Genomic DNA, 18567 nt, shown 5'->3' on the forward strand with positions numbered 1-18567 from the left:
TACGAATTTTGACCCGAGTTTTTCTTCCTTTCAGCTGATTGGTCAATGTCATGTCAATCACAAATTTAACTATCCAATCAGAGAGGAGAGGGGTTTGGCTGTCGGAGGGACGCTTTACTGAGCTGCAGGTCCTTGAAGGGTAATACAGTGAGAAAATAAAACAGGCGGGAATTTCAGCTCTGACTCGATCTTTTTTTCTACTTTCAACAGAAAATGTTATTTTCAGTATTAAGTGATGTCATCCTCACTATAACCTGTTACTCACTGTGTCACCATGAAGAATATATTTATACTGTAAAAAAGAAAAGCTAGAAAAACACTTTCATTAATTACACGTGATCTGTTTCTTCTTTTCACGACAGAGTTTTTTCCTGTTTTTTCTCACTGATGCTTCTTTGTGAATAACTCAAAAACAACTGAAGTAATGCAGGTTCATTATAACCAAAACTCCAGACTGACAGCAAAACATGTTAGAAAATGGAAAGTCCACAGCAGTGGAAAGTTCAGGAAGATTTCTTCATGCTTCACAGGCTGCTCAGCAGAGGATGATTTAAAGATGTGTGTGAAATGGAGTGTTACGATTGGTCAGAAAATGTGGTGAATGTTAACTTTTTATAAAGAAAGACAACACATTTAGTCTTTTCATTTAAATATATAAATATTAAGTTGATTAAAACCAAAGCTAACACTATGCCAGCTTCTAGCTTTGCTTGACAGGTGTAGAAAAAACCTGATGACAGACACGAACTCACAGAAAACTGAAAAGTCAACCAAACACATCCAAACTTTGAGCCCAAAAACAGCCGTAAACCTGTGTGGTTATTATAGTAAACACTGCAGTCTTTTCTCTGTATGTGTTACTTTATAAATCGATTTATTGTGAGCAACACGAATGTTAACAGATGGAGATCTTTGCTGAAGCACACTGATCACTACATTCACAGATTGCTGTCTTTAACAGTCTCATCATTTTTCTTTCCTTCGTTCTGTGAGAATTTCTCCAAAATAACGTGTTGATCGCAGTTATTGACTGTCTGACATAATAAGTAGCTTTGTTTTAATTGTGCACGGCTCGTCTGTGTCACTGTTTCACAGAACAGCATCATCAAGATGTGACGATAACCTATTTGTCCAGCAGGTGTCGCTGTGGAGATGGTGTCAGATTGTTTTGAAGCCTGGCTTTGCCCATCACTACTCTTTAGCCTTTGGGCATATTTATTTAACATAAAGAGCAGAGTCCATCTTCATCTACATACAGCGCCCCACCATCATGGTGAGAGCCCATAACAAACATAGTAATGATGTCACAACAAGTTGTACCGTAAAGTCTCAACCAAAGTTCCCCCTGTGACATTAAGAGTAAGGGCTTCAACACGTGTAATCATTTCACTTAACAAAAACTGAAGCTTTCAAGTCCTGTTATGATGAGGTGATGAAGATGTTCTGCTGTACTGATCAGCAGAGTATCAGTTATCTCTGCTCTGTGGATGAACATAAAGGCCACGACTGACGTTTACATGAAACTGTAAACTTCTGTGAGCTCGAAATGTTTGTTAAAGATTTGCTTTGATGTATTTGTGTGTTGTTGTTTCTCTTACACTTCACAGACCTTCCTTTATCACACAGACTTTATTTATCATTTTGCAAATAAAATGTCTGCACTTATATTTCCATTTATATGTCAAAAAAGGATTTTTAGAAGATTTCTTACACACTTACAAAAACGTTAGTAATTTAAATGGAGTGTTTGTTTGGTTTTGATGATGTCATCTTTTAAATTCTTAAATTAGAGTTTCCATTATGAATAAGTTACTTGGTAATTAGTCTGATTTATTGGAGACAGTTGTTCCCATGTCTTATTCCAAAAGTGTCAGAAGGAAGTAAGATTACAAAATATTGTGACATTAAGTACAAAGTTTATTCATTATAACTCCATATATTTTGATAGTAAGCTTGAAAACATGGAGTAGCCAGCAGTCTAAAACTTTAGAGCAGTAGTGTGTGTATTTTATACAGTCAGATTTTCTTTTTATGAGAGCAGATTGAACTCCTGCCAGTGTTGATGTTGTCACAAAGGTGTTCACCTAATTCCAGGCAAATGGAATAGACTTCTATGGGACCATAAGTCTTTTTGCACTTTGACATTTGTTTTACTTTCAGATCTGTAACCTATAACTTTTATACTGTATGTGTTTTGATCATAGGAGTCTACGGGGACTTACTTACTTTTAGCACGTTTAGCAGTTGATGTTGGCTTCTTTTTCAGTACTGGAGCTTCCTGCTCATTGAAGACTTTTCTAAAAGGAAATGCTTAATCCAAAATGGCGTTTTAAGGGCTTGGATTAATGTCAATCTCAGCAAATATTCTTTCTTCTGTTAAAAGAACATGGATCTCTGTCAGTGATAACTTCTGACTTTATAACTCAAATTTTAAGAGAGAGCTTCACTGCTAAGCTCTCATCTGTGTGGGTGTCACGGTTCGCTTGAGGACTCACACGCAGGACTCAGAGGCACAGTCAGTATTTATTACAGTTCCACCAGGTGTATATACAAACAGTGCAGGGGATAGTGCTATATACAAAGCGGTGACAGGGAAAAGGCTCCGGGGAAATCCAGGTAGGGAAAAGACACTTGCTCCTCTCCAAACACTCACACAAAAAGGGAATCCGCTCGGGGAATGCAGAGTCGGGTCCAGGGGATCTATGTACAGAAGGAAACACACGTTAGAGGTTTTGCACAGGGAAGCAAAAGAGAACTTGCTCAGAGCCGGGCTGCACTGACGCCAGTCACACACAACGATCCAGCGATGAGTAGAAGCCACTCCCTGGCTTAAATGCTGGCTGCACTGATGAGGCCCAGGTGTTTCCTCTTCAGAGGGGCGTGGGCCGAGGGCGTGAACCCACCATGAGTCCCGCCCTGGCGAGAGAGCGAGAGAGAGAGCAAGAGAGAGAACACTACTAGTCAGCGGCCTGCTGATCCCCTGGCCGTGACAGTGGGGTTCAAATCCCTTATTCAGATTAAGATTTTATGTGACATTACATTGGCAAAAATTTAATTTACTTGAATAATGTGAGTATTGGAGTAAGTACTTGAGTAATTTTTGAATAACTTTAATTTTGTAATGTGCATCTTTTATGAATAATGATGTTTCAATACTTTAATCTACTGAATAAGTAAGAATTAGACTTAATAATCTTTTTACTTTAAAAAGGGAAATTGTGTAAAATCTTTTATTCTCCAGAATGCACATAATAAAAATGTTTTGGGGAATGTATATGCTTTTTAAAAACCAATTGCTTCTTACCTGATGCATGCTATAACTTTCAGCAAAACTGAACTAAAATGTGTTAACAAGCTTACCAAATAAGAAATGTTTTGTGAATTTTCTTTGCAGAGTGACTGGAAAGCCGGCTGTTATCAAAGCCCACATGCCCTAAAAAGGAGGGTGCACTGGCCAGTAATGAGTTCATCACTAAGTTTAAGATAAGATAAGAAGTATTCTTTTGCACCAAGACGTTAAAGAAATGCTAAGAAAAAATGAAAATACTACATTGCAACCTGTGTGTGTGTGTATATATATCTGTATCTATATAGATATAGATATATATGTGTATTCGTACCCTTTTTTCATCATCTAGTTTCCTGTGCCAGATCTTCTACTGATCCACTGAGGCAGACATGTAAAAAAACATGAACTAAAGCATATTTCTGTATATAAACAGGACTTTAAATCTTTATCAACAGCTACTTTAGAGGAAATTCTTCAATAAACTGCAACCAAAGGCTCAACTCAGAGGACAAAATCCAACCTGTTATAAATAGTGTGACAGCAAACTTTCTCTTGTGTAAAGTTACAAATAGGAGTAATTATCCACAGGAGCTTTTATACATAACGAAGTTATAATTCGTCCTGTAGAAATTGTACATGTAAGCTATATAGTTCCCACTGTGATAACTCTGCTATGAATGCCTCTTATTAACGTTTATGCTTTTACAACCCACTATGAGCAAACACTCAGCAACAGTGGGAAGGAAGAACTCCCTTCTTGAAGGAAAAAACCTCTGGTAGAACCAGGAAATCTGTCTAAACTAGTTGGGGGTTAGAGCAACAGATGCAAGTCTTCAGATCATTTGCAGTGTGACTGTCTTTGTGCACAGTTTAACCTGATTCAGTTTTCTTATTTGTCAAAATGCACCATGAGTAAAAAAAACAAAAAAACAAAACAAAATAGTAATGAAGGAGAATCCTCAGCAAAGATGAATTAAACAAGTTTTATTTTGATCAAATTTTACTTTAAGTAAAACACATCTTTATTTGATGACTTTAATCTCATCAAATAAAGACAGTTTTGATGGAGCTCCTGACCCAGCCCAAGCTCTCTATGAAGACGAGGAAAAACTCCCCAGGGGGCCAGATCGATGGGAAGAAACCTCGGGAAAGCCCATTCAAAGAAAGATCCCCTTTCCTGGGATGGCTGGGGGGGTTACAGGAACTCCAAAAAAGCTAATTTTTTTATTTATTTATTTTTTAAGATGGACCCATTCTATCTATTCCTGTCCAAAAGAAAAGAGAAAGGAAGTTACTGCAACGTATCACACTTATATGATGAGGTGTGAATTGTGTGTTTGTGTGTGTTATCTTAGCCAGGGGTGAAGCTGGAGCTCCTCCAGTGTTGGGCGCTTCTCCGGGACTAAAGCTAAACATGCGTCCAAGAAATTCCGGCATTCTTGAAAGAAAGACAAGATCACAAAGATGAAGATGATAGTTCTAGTGATCCAAGGCATCAGTGAATCTGGAAGTGTGACGTTTTCTTACCTGTGGACAGACGCTTTTTGATGCTCAGTTTGTTTGTGAGGAACCTCGCGGTACTAAAGTATTGTGCATGAAGCGCTTCATACAACACCACTCCCATTTGCCACACCGTGGTGGGTCCACACCTGTAGCAGCTCCTAATGTACCACTCGGGAGGGATGTGAAGAGGAGTGCCTAACAAACAGACACAATTGCAATTTCTTCTAAAACAAAAGACACAAATTGTTACATCTGTGAAAAGCAGGAGCAGAATATGTTACCATAGAAGATGCGATACAGAGATCGCTGCTTAACAAAGCAGCTCAGTCCAAAGTCAATGATGCGAACTCGAGGCACATCTGAGCCGGTCTCAATCAGAATGTTTGGTCCCTTGATGTCCCGATGAAAGATGTGTTTATCCTCAAGTTCCTTTACAGCATCAACTAGTTGCTTCAGAATGACCTGGAAAAGATGAAAAACACAATAATGAGTTAATGCTTTTCTGCCTTGATTGAATGCTGCACAGTCTAAGGCTCTCCCAGTCAACCTACCTTGGCCTTGTCCTCTGTTAAAGTTCTTCCATGTTCTGCTTTGTATTTTTGCAGGTCCACAGCGGGGACAGGTCTCTCCAGCACCAGGATCAGCTCTTTGCCAAGGTCGAACCACTCCAGCAAGGACACAGGTGCAGATATTCCCACTGACCCTTCTGCTTCACCTGCAAGTTTAACCATAATGGCCACTTCCACTGAGAGCTTCTTCCCGCTTTCATCCTGAAATATTACAACAAAGTGGATGATGAGGAACGCCGCATTCAATCCAGTAATGTAAAACTGATTCAAGTGTTGGACGCTTACCGCCACTTTGCAGTAGACTTTATTTTTGGGAATGTGTTTGATGGCAACCTAGAAGACACAGAGCATTGGTGAGCATTTCCTCAATATGACATAATGAAAGGTGGAAACACAGCAGACGTCTCAGTTTACGATATTATCCATTATCTGCGTTACTGCCTGTCTTACTACCATCATCTGAACACTTACTGGAAAACGATCTTCTATCCGGTAGCCAGCAAACACTGCTCCGCAGCCTCCTTCTCCGAGCTGGTGCTCCTCCACATATCTGGCTTGGAATTCACCTGAACAGACAAAACAACAAATCTTGTTTTATTACAGCTGTGACACAAATTACTCTCCTCTGTAGCATAAATGTTCCTTTTGCCCTTCCCCTGAATATAAAACCCAAGCTGCTTGCTACTTACGTTTTTGGTCTGCCACTGATTTTTTGTCCTGGTCCACATTCCTTTTTTTTTTCTTGGGTGACTCTCTGTTGTCTCCCGTGGCCTTTCTTTTGCCATTTTTTGCGCACACCTGTTTGTTGTTCAAGTCTGGAGATGTGGAAAACACCAAAAGCACATCAGCTCACTGGATGATAGACACAAACACTAAACACTAATATCTTAAACCTAGCAACCACACTTAATCTACCCCCTTATTCAACTAATTAGCCTACCTTTACTAGAGTCCAACAAGGAGGATGCTTGCTCCTTGTCACCGCTCATATGGTCGAGAAGTTTAGCCTTCTTTGCTTTCTTTGTTGTGCCCTTTTCATCTTGCACAACCTTGCGCTTCACTCCTTTGACCACATCTGAGCTGGTGGAAGGACCAGCCTGCTCAGCGACCCTCCTCCTTTTTATTGGGGTCTTCTTTTCAGGACTGGCCTTTCTTTTAGCAGTCCTGCTCTTACAATCTATAAACGACAACAACACAGTGGTGAAAAAGAGTCCCCGACATCAGGACTGGAAGCAGTTTGGCAAAGAATTTGAAATTGCTTTTGCTTAAATTATCACAAGTTTATTCTTGGGATAAAAAAACTGACCAGTACGAATTGATACTAGGTTTACTAAGTCTTAGATCTTGATGACACTTGTTGGTCTGTTTTTACTGTTGAGTCCAAGAATAAACTTATTACATTATTTTACCAAAAGACCGGTAACCTTTCTTTGATTAGACATCTTGTATTAAAGCTATTTTCAATCAAACATATGATTCAATTGCTCTAAAAATGATTCACACAGTGTCAACATTTCTAGGATTTGGATTTAACCAGGATTTGATTTTATTATTTTACTTACCTTGATCTCCTGAATCTTTCTTATCGGCTGGAGTGGTAATTTTCCTTGTTTCCTTTTTCATTGTAATTTCGGAGAACTTTTAAACTCGAAAATGTAAACCGTAATGAGTTAATATTGAGTTAATACTCCTTCAAATGTTCGCCCTTCAAATGCTTGACTTTTCTAACTGAATTATGTAAGTGAGCTTTATAAGTAAACTCTGGAAACTACGGCAACACAACATAGAATCTTGCCTTTCAGTGACTTCACTGACTGCCAGTAGTTCAAAGTAGTTTACAGAAAAACACTAGCAGACAAAGCCATAATATTTCATATAATTCAATCATTTCATATCAATTAAACAGTTTCTTTCATGATCTTTCATCGTTTGTATAAAGACCTCATGTATGGATGACAGTATGAAGATTTGTGGTTGACCACACACTAATAAACACAGTGTCAGCTACATTGTCATCTGATTTAAAGTATTTATTATTGTACATTTAACTGTCATGGTACTGAGTCTGTGACCCAGTGTTTTGTGTTTGTTCATTTATATTCATTGATTATTCTTATGTATGTTTTTGGTTCTCTTTATTGTTTTCTTCTTGTGTTATATCCTTAGGCTTTAGGTTTCTGTTACTTTGCCTTGCCCTGTGTCCCACGTGTCATGTCTAGTCACTCTTCTTTCCATGTTCCCCAATTTCTCCCCAGTCAGTCATGTCTCTGTGTCAACTCTGTGTCTTTGTAAAAGTCTCTTGTTTGCTGTTTTACTTTGATAGTCTTGTGTGCTATGTTAGTGTTTTCATGTCTGTGAAGGTTCTCAGTCACCTAGGTCATCGTAGTCTAAGGAGTTTGGAAAGAAAGCGTCTGGACTTGAAGTTGCTTGAAGATGTTTCACCTTCTCGGATGAAAAGAACTTAAACTTTGCTTGAACGTCTTCAAGCAACTTAAAGAAGTCCAGACGTTTTCTTTCTAAGCTCCTTAGACTATGTTAGTGTTTTCAGTTTTCCTTCCCCATGGTCTTGTTGTTTGTGATTTCTCGCAGCTGTGCTCTCATCCTGTGTCTTATTCCCTCATTTATCCCTCTGTGTATTTAAGCCCATTGTTTTCCTCTGTTTGCTGTTGGGTTGTCTGTGTATCATCCATGACAATTAAATGAAATAGCAAATGCAACTACAATTTCAATGAGATTCATTCCTGGCATTCTACTGCGGTGGCTGAAAGTAGACACCAAGCATTATCACTGTAACTGATGTAAATATTGGACTTGGGGGGGATTCATCTGATAGACTGATGCAAACATTACTGTGAGGAACATTTTGAATCTCCCAATTTTCTTTTTTTCTGAAAGAAAGAAAGTTGGTTACTGTATCACATTTGTATGGCAAGATGTGAATTCAGTATGCGTGTGTGTTTGTGTCAGAGAGGAGTTTATCTGAGCCAGGAGTAAAGCAGGAGGTCCTCCAGCATTGGGCACTTCTCCAGGACTTTGTTAAAACTTGTTTTCAAGACGTCTGAAATGAAAGAAGGACAAGAGATATCGAGATGATAATTCCAGTGATCCAAGCGATCACATTGATTTTCTGCAAAGTTTTCTTTTTGAGAGTCATTCGGCTGGGCAGGGGGTATAACACATCTGCAATGCAGCAGTTATTCTCTCAGATTAGTTTCATATTTTCTGCATCAGATTTGAGTGAGATCCTGGAATGAAGACAGAAGAAAAGACTTTGTTCAAAGTTTGATTTATAGTCAAACCTTCCAGTTTATTCACACAATAAAACATCAACACAATATATGAATTCATTCATTAAAATCACAGTTTTTCCTCATTTGTTTGATGATTTTGACAAAAACAAACACAAACACACACACATGGTCTGCCATACTCATGAAGAGAAATGTCGACATTGTTCAATACAAATATTCCAGAAACATTTAGAGGATAGAGAAGTTTACATTTTCATGTGGAGAAATATTTTAGTAAATCAAAATGATGATGAGCAGTGATAGCCTCCATAAACAGTCACAGGAAAGATCTCCTTTAAAAACTCAGAAACATCAAGAGAACAACTAGAAGATGTGGAGGTACCACCCATAATGTTTGACTGACAGCTGATCTCTGTGCAGAAATGATGGAGAGAAAATAAAATTATCTACAGCTGCCCTCAGTGCCGGAGGACTTTCACAGCGAGGCCTGTCCTGTTGAAAAGCACCATGTTAGCAGATTTAGTGGAGGAGCTGAAGAAGACTGGACTCCAAGCTGCTCCTGCTGATCACTGCTATGCTGGACCTGAAGATGTGGCCTGTGATGTCTGCACTGGAAGAAAAATGAAAGCCTTCAAGTCCTGTTTAGTCTGTCTGGCATCTTATTGTGAGAAACACCTTCAGCCTCATTATGATTCACCTACATTCAGGAAACACAAGCTGGTGGAGCCCTCCAAGAAGCTCCAGGAGAACATCTGCTCTCGTCATGATGAGGTGATGAAGATGTTCTGCCGTACTGATCAGCAGAGTATCTGTTATCTCTGCCCTGTGGATGAACATAAAGGCCACGACACAGTCTCAGCTGCAGCAGAAAGGACTGAGAGGCAGAGAGAGCTGGAGGTGAGTCGACAAAACATGCAGCAGAGAATCCAGGACAGAGAGAAAGATGTGAAGCTGCTTCAACAGGAGGTGGAGGCCATCAATCAGTCTGCTGATCAAACAGTGGAGCACAGTGAGAAGATCTTCACTGAGCTGATCCATCTCATCCAGAAAAGAAGCTCTGATGTGAAGCAGCAGATCAGATCCCAGCAGGAAACTGAAGTGAGTCGAGTCAAAGAGCTTCAGGAGAAGCTGGAGCAGGAGATCACTGAGCTGAAGAGGAAAGATGCTGAGCTGAAGCAGCTCTCACACACAGAGGATCACATCCAGTTTCTACACAACTACCCCTCACTGTCAGCACTCAGTGAGTCTACAGACTCATCCAGCATCAATATCCGTCCTCTCAGCTACTTTGAGGATGTGACAGCAGCTGTGTCAGAGGTCAGAGATAAACTACAGGACATTCTGAGAGAGGAATGGACAAACATCTCACTGACAGTCACTGAAGTGGATGTTTTACTGTCAGATCCACCAGAGCCAAAGACCAGAGCTGGATTCTTAAAATATTCATGTGAAATCACACTGGATCCAAACACAGCAAACAAATGTCTGTTATTGTCAGTGGGGAACAGAAAAGCAACAGTAATGGAAGAACAACAGTCTTATTCTGATCATCCAGACAGATTCACTGGATGGTTTCAGGTTCTGAGTAGAGAGAGACTGACTGCACGTTGTTACTGGGAGGTGGAGTGGAGAGGGAAAGAAGTTTATGTAGCAGTCGCTTACAAGAATATCAGCAGAAAAGGGATTAAATGTAAATTTGGACATAATGACAAATCTTGGGTATTAAATTGTAACAACAACAGTTTTACATTTTGGTACAACAACATCCAAACTCCTGTCTCAGGTCCTCGTTCCTCCAGAGTAGGAGTGTACCTGGATCACAGAGCAGGTATTTTGTCCTTCTACAGCGTCTCTGAAACCATGACTCTCCTCCACAGAGTCCAGACCACATTCACTCAGCCGCTCTATGCTGGACTTTGGCTTTACTATAATTATGGAGACACAGCTGAGTTGATTAAGCTCAAATAGACTGAAGTCTTTCATATTGTGGGTTTAAATCTGTATTTTAGTTTCATTTTATTTTCTCTCCATCATTTCTGCACAGAGATCAGCTGTCAGTCAAACATTATGGGTGGTACCTCCACATCTTCTAGTTGTTCTCTTGATGTTTCTGAGTTTTTAAAGGAGATCTTTCCTGTGACTGTTTATGGAGGCTATCACTGCTCATCATCATTTTCATTTACTAAAATATTTCTCCACATGAAAATGTAAACTTCTCTATCCTCTAAATGTTTCTGGAATATTTGTATTGAAAAATGTCGACATTTCTCTTCATGAGTAAGGCAGACCATGTGTGTGTGTTTGTGTTTGTTTTTGTCAAAATCATCAAACAAATGAGGAAAAACTGTGATTTTAATGAATGAATTCATATATTGTGTTGATGTTTTATTGTGTGAATAAACTGGAAGGTTTGACTATAAATCAAACTTTGAACAAAGTCTTTCTTCTGTCTTCATTCCAGGATCTCACTCAAATCTGATGCAGAAAATATGAAACTAATCTGAGAGAATAACTGAAGCAGTTTTCCTCCTGAAGCATCACAAAGTTCAGAGTTCATGTTTAGAGCAGAAGATTCAGCAGTCGCTCTGTGACCTTTCAACTTTCTTCACTAAAACAGCTTCATTACAGAGAAACAAGTCACATTTTCTTCATGTTCTTAAGTCCTTTCAGATGTTTTTAATGGTCCTTGAATGCAGCATCAGTGTCGCAGGTTTAAAAGGTCTCTTTCTGTTGTGTTGAAAGATTTCCTTCAGATATGGTCTTTAATCAGTAAAGCCAGTGATACAGCAGTGTCATTAGCTGTGTTATTGGCACCAGGCTGTGTTTATGTATGTGTTTAATTCTGTCTGAGGATGTCTTCAGCATGAAATGATCATTTGCTCAGCTGCTGCGTCTCAAACGACTCCTACAGTCTTTGCTTATGTGACCAACTTTTAAACAACCAAAACAAATTCCCCTTTCCTTGATAAAAGTCAACTTATCTCGATGCATTTTAGCTTTAAACTGCTTACAATTCTCTAGTAAATGATTGCTGTGTGAACAAAACAAACAACTATGCAGAACAGTGGAATTTGTTCTGCTTCCAGTTGATTGAGTTTTGACTCCTGGAACCGTACTGACATTAGTGGCAAAACTACTTCCCTTTTTTCTTTGCTTGGTGGAACTTGAAACTTTAAAGCTGCTTCCAGATTGTGAGTGTTGGATGTTGCCAAACACTGGATCTTATGCTACTTTCACCTGTTTTATTATGAAGGCAACCAGATCAGTGAACACTGCTCTGTGACCATTTTGTTCCTGCAGTTCATAGGCAACAACTCTCCATTTTCCCCTCAATTTGTATGAAAGTTTCATAACAATCATTCTCTTGAAGTGTCTGTGTGGTGCAGCTGGTCTGGTCTGTCCAGGCTGCACCACACAGACACTTCCAATCACCACACATCAAAGTACAAAGCGTATGACGTCATCACATTCTGTGTTAGGAAGTCACATTTAGGAGTTAAATTCATTGTTCATCATACTCAAGAAATCTTTCTGTTATCTTGATTAACTTATCCCAACATTGTCAATCAGACTAAGTGATCACATGATGCTAGTTATCAGCTCTATAAGGTAAACCAGGGTTTCCCATTTTAGCTACTAGCCTGTTTACATGAAAGGGGTGGCGTTGGGGGCATCTGACCAATCACATACAGAGCAGCAGAACAGCTGACTTTACAAAGAAAGATAAAACTATAAACATGAAAAGGTTAAACACTTGTATTAATAAAGTTGAAATAGGAACTAAAAGTTCTTTTGCTGAGCTCTGTTGATGTTTACCAGTCTGGGAGAAAATACAAGCATAAATACAAAAATGGGCGTGGATATACTGGGAAAAGCATGTCGAATGATGAGCAGTGATACAGGAGACCAAGAGGAATTGCTCAGATAAGATTAAATGCTTTCATGGACGAGGACATGCTAGGGACAAGCGTTGCAGACAAAAGAAAAAAACGAGATTAATGTTTATAGAGGAATTCAAAATGTTGTGAAATTGTTCTGCAGACAAATGGGAAAAGTCAAAGAATGAAGTTGAATTTAAGAATCTAAACTGATTAGACTACTGATGCTCATCAATGGAAAGATCCTCCCACTATCCATGGCACAGCAGTCCAAAGGGATCTTTCAGGTACTTGTTGTAAAGCAGTTTTCCAGAGAACTGATTGGTAGCTAAGTGGTGATTTCATACTTGTTGATCCGTAATCTCAAACACAACCTGCTCTGAAGCAGCTTTGCTCTACAGTTTAAGTCACTATGGTGATATACTCCAGTAAGAAGTGAGCTACCTTCATAGTACCTCTGTACTCATACCTGTGTGTTTCTTTGGCATTGCTTGTAGATGTGTTTTAAAATGCAGCTGCAGTGCATTTTAAAACCTTAAGGAAGCTGTTATTGATATGGTGTAGATTAGCCAACAGATTTCTTTTTCTTTTTACCTGATGGACACAATGCAGTGTAGTAGCCCTGCCCCTCGTTATGGTTTGTTCTTCATCATTCACTCAAGATTCGCAGAGTTTACATAAAAAGCCCTTTTTTGTCATGTACATCGTTATCAGGATGAGAAATGTCTTACATGAGGATATGAGATTTTGGTCATCGCACAGCCCTAACCCCAAATGTTTATTTGAATCCTACAACTTCTCATGTTTTTGTGTTGTATTAAAACTTATGATTGTTATTTTAGATGGAATAAACTTACATAAAATATTCCTCTAGTAACAAAGAATATAACTGCCTCACTCAGGTCATTTCAGCCTCAGTTGTGTCAGGGTTAACTTTAACATTCAGAGTATTTGTCATGATGAGCTGTTTGTTTGTCAGGTGAACGGCGGCATTCAGAATCGGCTGGAACAAGAAGTCCTGCACTACGACTACCACGCCTCCTTCTTCGACATCTTTGTAAGGTTCTTTCTTTTGCTTTAAATGATCAACTTTATATCTTTTATTTTATGTGGGGGGTTTTTTCACTATTTTTTCCTTCCTTTTTGTTTCCCTCCTCCTTCTGTGCCACCTTCACCTTCCTCCCCTCCCTCAGCTGCTGGCAGTTTTCAGGTTTGCCGTCCTCATCCTGGCCTACGCTGTCTGCAAGCTTCGTCACTGGTGGGCCATCGCGGTAGGTTTTAAGGCTGTACGCCACAACAGTGTTTCTGTAATTGCGCCAGCAGAGGGCGCTGCCCAGCAAGAGCTCACATTGTTGGGTGCACAGTGAAGTGTCTGGCAGGAGGATGCACTAATTCTTGTTTCTGTGCATTAAATATGTCATCAGGGGGCATCAGTGTTTGTTACAGGCTGATTCTGTGATTTTCCATTTCACTTCATTATATTCAGTATATTTAGAGAGTTAAAGACCATTAACATGAGGATGTTTTCAGGTAAAAGGGGTTCTGTTTAAAATATTAGCAAAAATAACAGCATGAGCATTTCTGATGTTTTCTGTCTTTGTGCAGATCACCACTGCAGTCAGCTGTGCTTTCCTGATTGCTAAAGTCATTTTGTCGAAGGTAAGAAAAAGCTTTACAATTCCTAACTGTCTGCAGTCCTGGGTGTACACACACACACACCACACACACACACACACACACACACACACACACCACACACACACACACACACACACACACACACACAAACACCTTAACAGCACCTCAGAAAACAGGGTGGTACTTAAAGCTTTGATCTAAGAAACCTGACAACATCTAATATTTTCATTGTTTGTAACAAAAATGTTGCACTGACTTTAGTTTTTTACTTCTAATAATATCTTTATTTATTTTAGTATTGGTGTCAATGTCCACACACAAAAACCTCTTAGAGGACAGTTTGTTGTTGGAGTTAATTTTCCTCTGCAGTCTTTGCTCCATATTCCCCGATGGCGATGCAAACATGTATGAGGATTTAAGGAAGTGAAGCAAACTTCCTGTACAGGAAAACCTGTAATTGCTGCTGCTTAACAATAATAAATATTTGTTTTTGCACCTTCTAAATTTTAAATGGTCAGATTTTGTATGCTTTGTGTAGAATTACGTATTCATATTGGGACGTGTGTGTTTCTTGTGTAGCTGCTGAGTCTGGGGGCCTTTGGGTACCTGCTGCCCATCATCTCCTTCGTTCTGGCCTGGATAGAAACGTGGCTGCTCGACTTCAAGGTCCTGCCTCAGGAGATCGAAGACGAAAACAGTGAGTCTCAATTGAGCTAATAATAAAAAAGGCACCTTCATTACTGTTGCAGTACTGCTGCTGTCACTGCTGTGATCTCTGTCAACAGATCGTTTACCTTACAGGCTCCTTTTAAAACCTTCCTTTAAGTTAGCAAAAGAATGTGAAAAAACAAGTACTATGACTCAAGAGCCTCTGAGTGGAGAATGAAAAAGAAACAAGAAAACGATAAAGAACAGCAGCAGGCGCTCTGGTGAAACACTGCCACCTGCTGGTGAACATTCAAAGCTACATACTGAGTAATTTTATTCAGTTGTTTTATTTAAAATAAAGATCATGGGATAAGAAGTTAATATTATAATTATTTATTATAATGTTAGAGTAAAAAGTGTAATGCATCAGCTTCCTGTTGCTATTTCACAGGTAATTATTAATAATTATATGCTATGAACAAAATCTGCAAATGTGTTTACTCACCTGATAAATGAAAGTTATTTCACCACTGTTATGTTATTCTAACCTCATTGATGTCCTGCTGATGCAGTTATTCCTGCTTCCTTCGTCCTTCTGTGTTTCAGGACATCAGTCCATCATAGATACAAGTAGGGCTCCTCTCCTGGGTCCAGGTCCTTTATCTGATGGGCAGTTCTACTCTCCGCCAGAGTCTTTGGCAGGTCTGTTTCCTCCCACTGACATCAGACAAACCCAAACACACCCGACACACTCGCTTCAGCTGTCGCTCCTTCAGACTGCTCAGTCTGATGATTCTGACTCTTCATTCCCATTTAAATGAGCGCACAGACACAAAATATGAAGATATACAGTTCATGTTATTGTCATTATTATTATTATTAGAGTTTTTAGATTTCCAGCTTTGCACTTCACACCCAGAAATGAGTGGCGTAGCTCCTTCAGTATTTGTTTCACTGCACAGTGAAAGGAGCTTTTTCATCTGCAGACATCTTATTGCTTAGAAAATAATTCAATTACTCAGCTGCCTCTGCAGTGAGCCTTCCCTACAATGGGTGGGCCCATCCTTTGCAGACACAGACACTCTCCAGAGCAGAAGCAGAGCTGCAGTCGATAACACAAAATACAAAAATAATTCCCGTTTCTGTAAAATGTGAAGAATTAAAAGTGAAGGTTTATTCTCACACCAGCCTCCTGCAGCTGCTTTGAACCTGCAGCCTCCTGCAGACGATTAAGACAAGCGCGCCTCAGATGTTTCACACAGGTCAATAAACAAGAAAATTTAAAAATGATGAAACCTGACAAGACGGGAATTGTCAGGCTGGTTATCAGTGGCTGAATTTTCAAAATAAGAGCGAAGGGCATCATCTGCTATTAAGCAGTTGTAGATGCCATTAATGTCTTTAAGGATAATACATTTAGTTTGCATGAATACCTGAGCCGTCCGGGTTCAGAGGGGTCGTCTTCTAATCTGAAGGTTGGCAGTTAAAATCCTGGCTCCACCGTTCTTTTATCATCCTACATTTTCTGTGGTGTTTCTATAAAAACGCTGACCGATTTCCCTTTCGTGTTCAGACTCTGACGAGGAGCTGGATGATAAACACGAACCTGAAAAAGGGCTCATTACACAAGTGACTTAACAGGTAAGAATACGTAATGACAGACGTCAGTCAGGATTCGTATCCACAGTATTAGTCTGATGTGCTGTTTTTTTCTCCACAGGATCTCCGATCCTGAACATGGAGGGATTTTTGGGTCCTCCAGCGTTGTGCTACTGAGGGGGAAACTTCTGCCTTACACCTTCAGCCATTTTAGTTTGTATTTGTTCATATCCACAAATGCAGCTCACGTTCTGATATCAGCCTTCTGCACGTACACCGCGACCGGGAAAGTGCCACTTAAAAGTTTCAGTGTCATGAACTCTGGTTACTGTATGAGTTTTGTTTCTCCACCTTTAAGGAACTCGAGACCTTACAAGAGATTTATCAGAAATAAATCATTACATCCTTATCAGTATCCATCCATCATTCAAAACATTACATTCATTTTAAAACTTAAAAAATATATATTTACACTTTCAATTAAAAAACAGAGTGTTAATGTCTTATTTCCAGCATAATGTTTACTTATAATTCTGTGATCATTTTCTTATGCTTCGGTTGAGTCACTGCAAAGGAAAATAAGCTCATGGATGCCACAGAAAGGATTGTTCAGCCAGTATTGAGCCTGCAGACCAGACTGTAGCCGAAAGAGAAAGTCAAACTCTTAGAGATGTTTATGATTACTTCAATGTCTTAAAAATGTGCATGAAAGAATATTAAGGTAACATATAGAGATGTGAACGATACTGTTTGTTTTGAAACGAGAGTGAAGGATTGTGTGTTAAAGAAAACGAGCCATAAATGTGCAGCATGTACACTCGGAGATTTGGGTTTAGTGCACTGAACAGAAGGGACGCTGCTCTCGAAAGCTGCTGTGACGGGCGGGGAAACGTTCTAATGCAAATGTACATATCTTCATGCATGCTTTGCAAGCTCAGTGGATGTTTATTCTTTTTTTTCTTTTTAAAGAAAAGCCCGTCTGTATAACAGAATCATTAAAATGTTAAAGGTTATGTGGTTTTGTTTAATTGTTTATGTCAAACGTCGACCTTAAAGAGATCAACAGAATAAGAACTTAGACATAAATTAGCCTTATGAATAAATAAAATGTGAAAATATCAGTTTGTTTCAGGTAATGTCAGCTGTTTATTAAAAAAATATTCCTTTAAAAAACCTTTTCATCTCTATTTTTTCTTAAACCTAATTACTAGTCTTAATTAAGGTGAACAGACTCTGAATGGGGGACTTTTATTTTAATTGTGTGTAATATATTAATTACATTTATTGAATTAAATAAAGATTAACCCTTATTTTTAAAGAAGACATGCTACTGAATACATGGACTGTAGATAAAAGATGGAGGTGACCTTTTACTAGAGTTATTAGTTTTGAATTTTCTAGTTTTTATTTTTCATTCCATTTTGACTTTTTAAGGTCAGTTTAGTGTCAGTTAGTCTCCAGAGTGAATTTTCTTCTTTCAGTGTAGTTTTTAGTAGTTTCAGTTACTTTTAGGCTTTTAAATTATTATTGTTATATGGAGGCCAAATGTCAGAGGGAACATTTATGAAAATCAGCAGAGAGATCACTAAAAATAAAGATTTATTTTACCCCCCTTTATTTTTTATTCATTAAATAAGATCAAACTAATTTTTTGGGGGGGGGACTTTTTATTTAGTAATTTTTGTGGCAATAACCAAACAAACAAGCAACATATTAACATTCTCTGACATAAGACCATTTAAGAGAGAGAAAGGAAAAAAACAGACCACGATTAATATAATGATATGTCGTAGGGGAGATTTATAGCTTTATATTACAATGTTCCAAAGTTCGTGTTCATTCACCCAAGTATCTGGCCACACATCCATCTCTGGTGGAAGATCTCCACCTTCAGTTGCAGGCTTGCTGTCATTCTTTCCATTGTATGAACTCTTTTCAGTCTCTGTTTCCATTGAGTTATGGATGGTGAGTTTGTTTGTTTCCATTTCACAGTTATCCTTTTCTTAGCTATCAGTATATATTTTTCATCTATGGTGTACCTCTCTCTAGGTATAACTCCCAAGAGAAATATGGTGGGTTCAGTGCAGGATTTACTTGTAGGATTTTCTCTGTTTCTTCTTTGATTCTTATCCAGAAACCTTGAATTATTGGACAGTCCCAAAAGATATGTGAATCGTCTCCTATTCCCCCAC

At 38.9% G+C, this 18567-nt stretch overlaps 2 protein-coding genes across 3 annotated transcripts; one reads left to right on the forward strand and one right to left on the reverse strand.

The window, feature by feature from the left end:
* Positions 1-2504: 2504 nt before the first annotated feature.
* LOC120718803 (serine/threonine-protein kinase pim-2-like) lies at positions 2505-7193 on the reverse strand. 2 transcript variants are annotated; one of them, XR_005692560.1, is made up of 10 exons: positions 6924-7193; positions 6302-6538; positions 6051-6176; positions 5833-5927; positions 5647-5694; positions 5344-5562; positions 5074-5254; positions 4817-4987; positions 2782-4727; positions 2505-2700 (listed from the first exon to the last, which is right to left on the reverse strand). XR_005692560.1 is itself a non-coding variant. In XM_040007511.1 (9 exons), exons 1-9 carry the CDS (start codon positions 6982-6984, stop codon positions 4636-4638), a joined length of 1230 nt encoding a protein of 409 aa, XP_039863445.1. In that variant the 5' UTR covers positions 6985-7193; the 3' UTR covers positions 2505-4635. The 2 variants fall into 2 exon arrangements, 1 of the variants encoding a protein (XP_039863445.1); XM_040007511.1 differs by having other exon boundaries at positions 2505-4727.
* Positions 7194-13382: 6189 nt separating this feature from the next.
* LOC120718802 (STARD3 N-terminal-like protein) lies at positions 13383-16784 on the forward strand (the record flags this gene model as incomplete). Its single annotated transcript, XM_040007510.1, has 7 exons — positions 13383-13547; positions 13684-13761; positions 14096-14149; positions 14708-14825; positions 15383-15478; positions 16350-16417; positions 16497-16784. Coding segments are annotated over 6 exons (576 nt in total), but the record flags the coding sequence as incomplete, so codon positions are not given.
* Between the last annotated feature and the right edge of the window lie 1783 nt (positions 16785-18567).

This window comes from Simochromis diagramma, unplaced genomic scaffold, assembly GCF_900408965.1.
Source record: "Simochromis diagramma unplaced genomic scaffold, fSimDia1.1 OVJJ01000538.1, whole genome shotgun sequence".
Classification (NCBI taxonomy): domain Eukaryota; kingdom Metazoa; phylum Chordata; class Actinopteri; order Cichliformes; family Cichlidae; genus Simochromis; species Simochromis diagramma.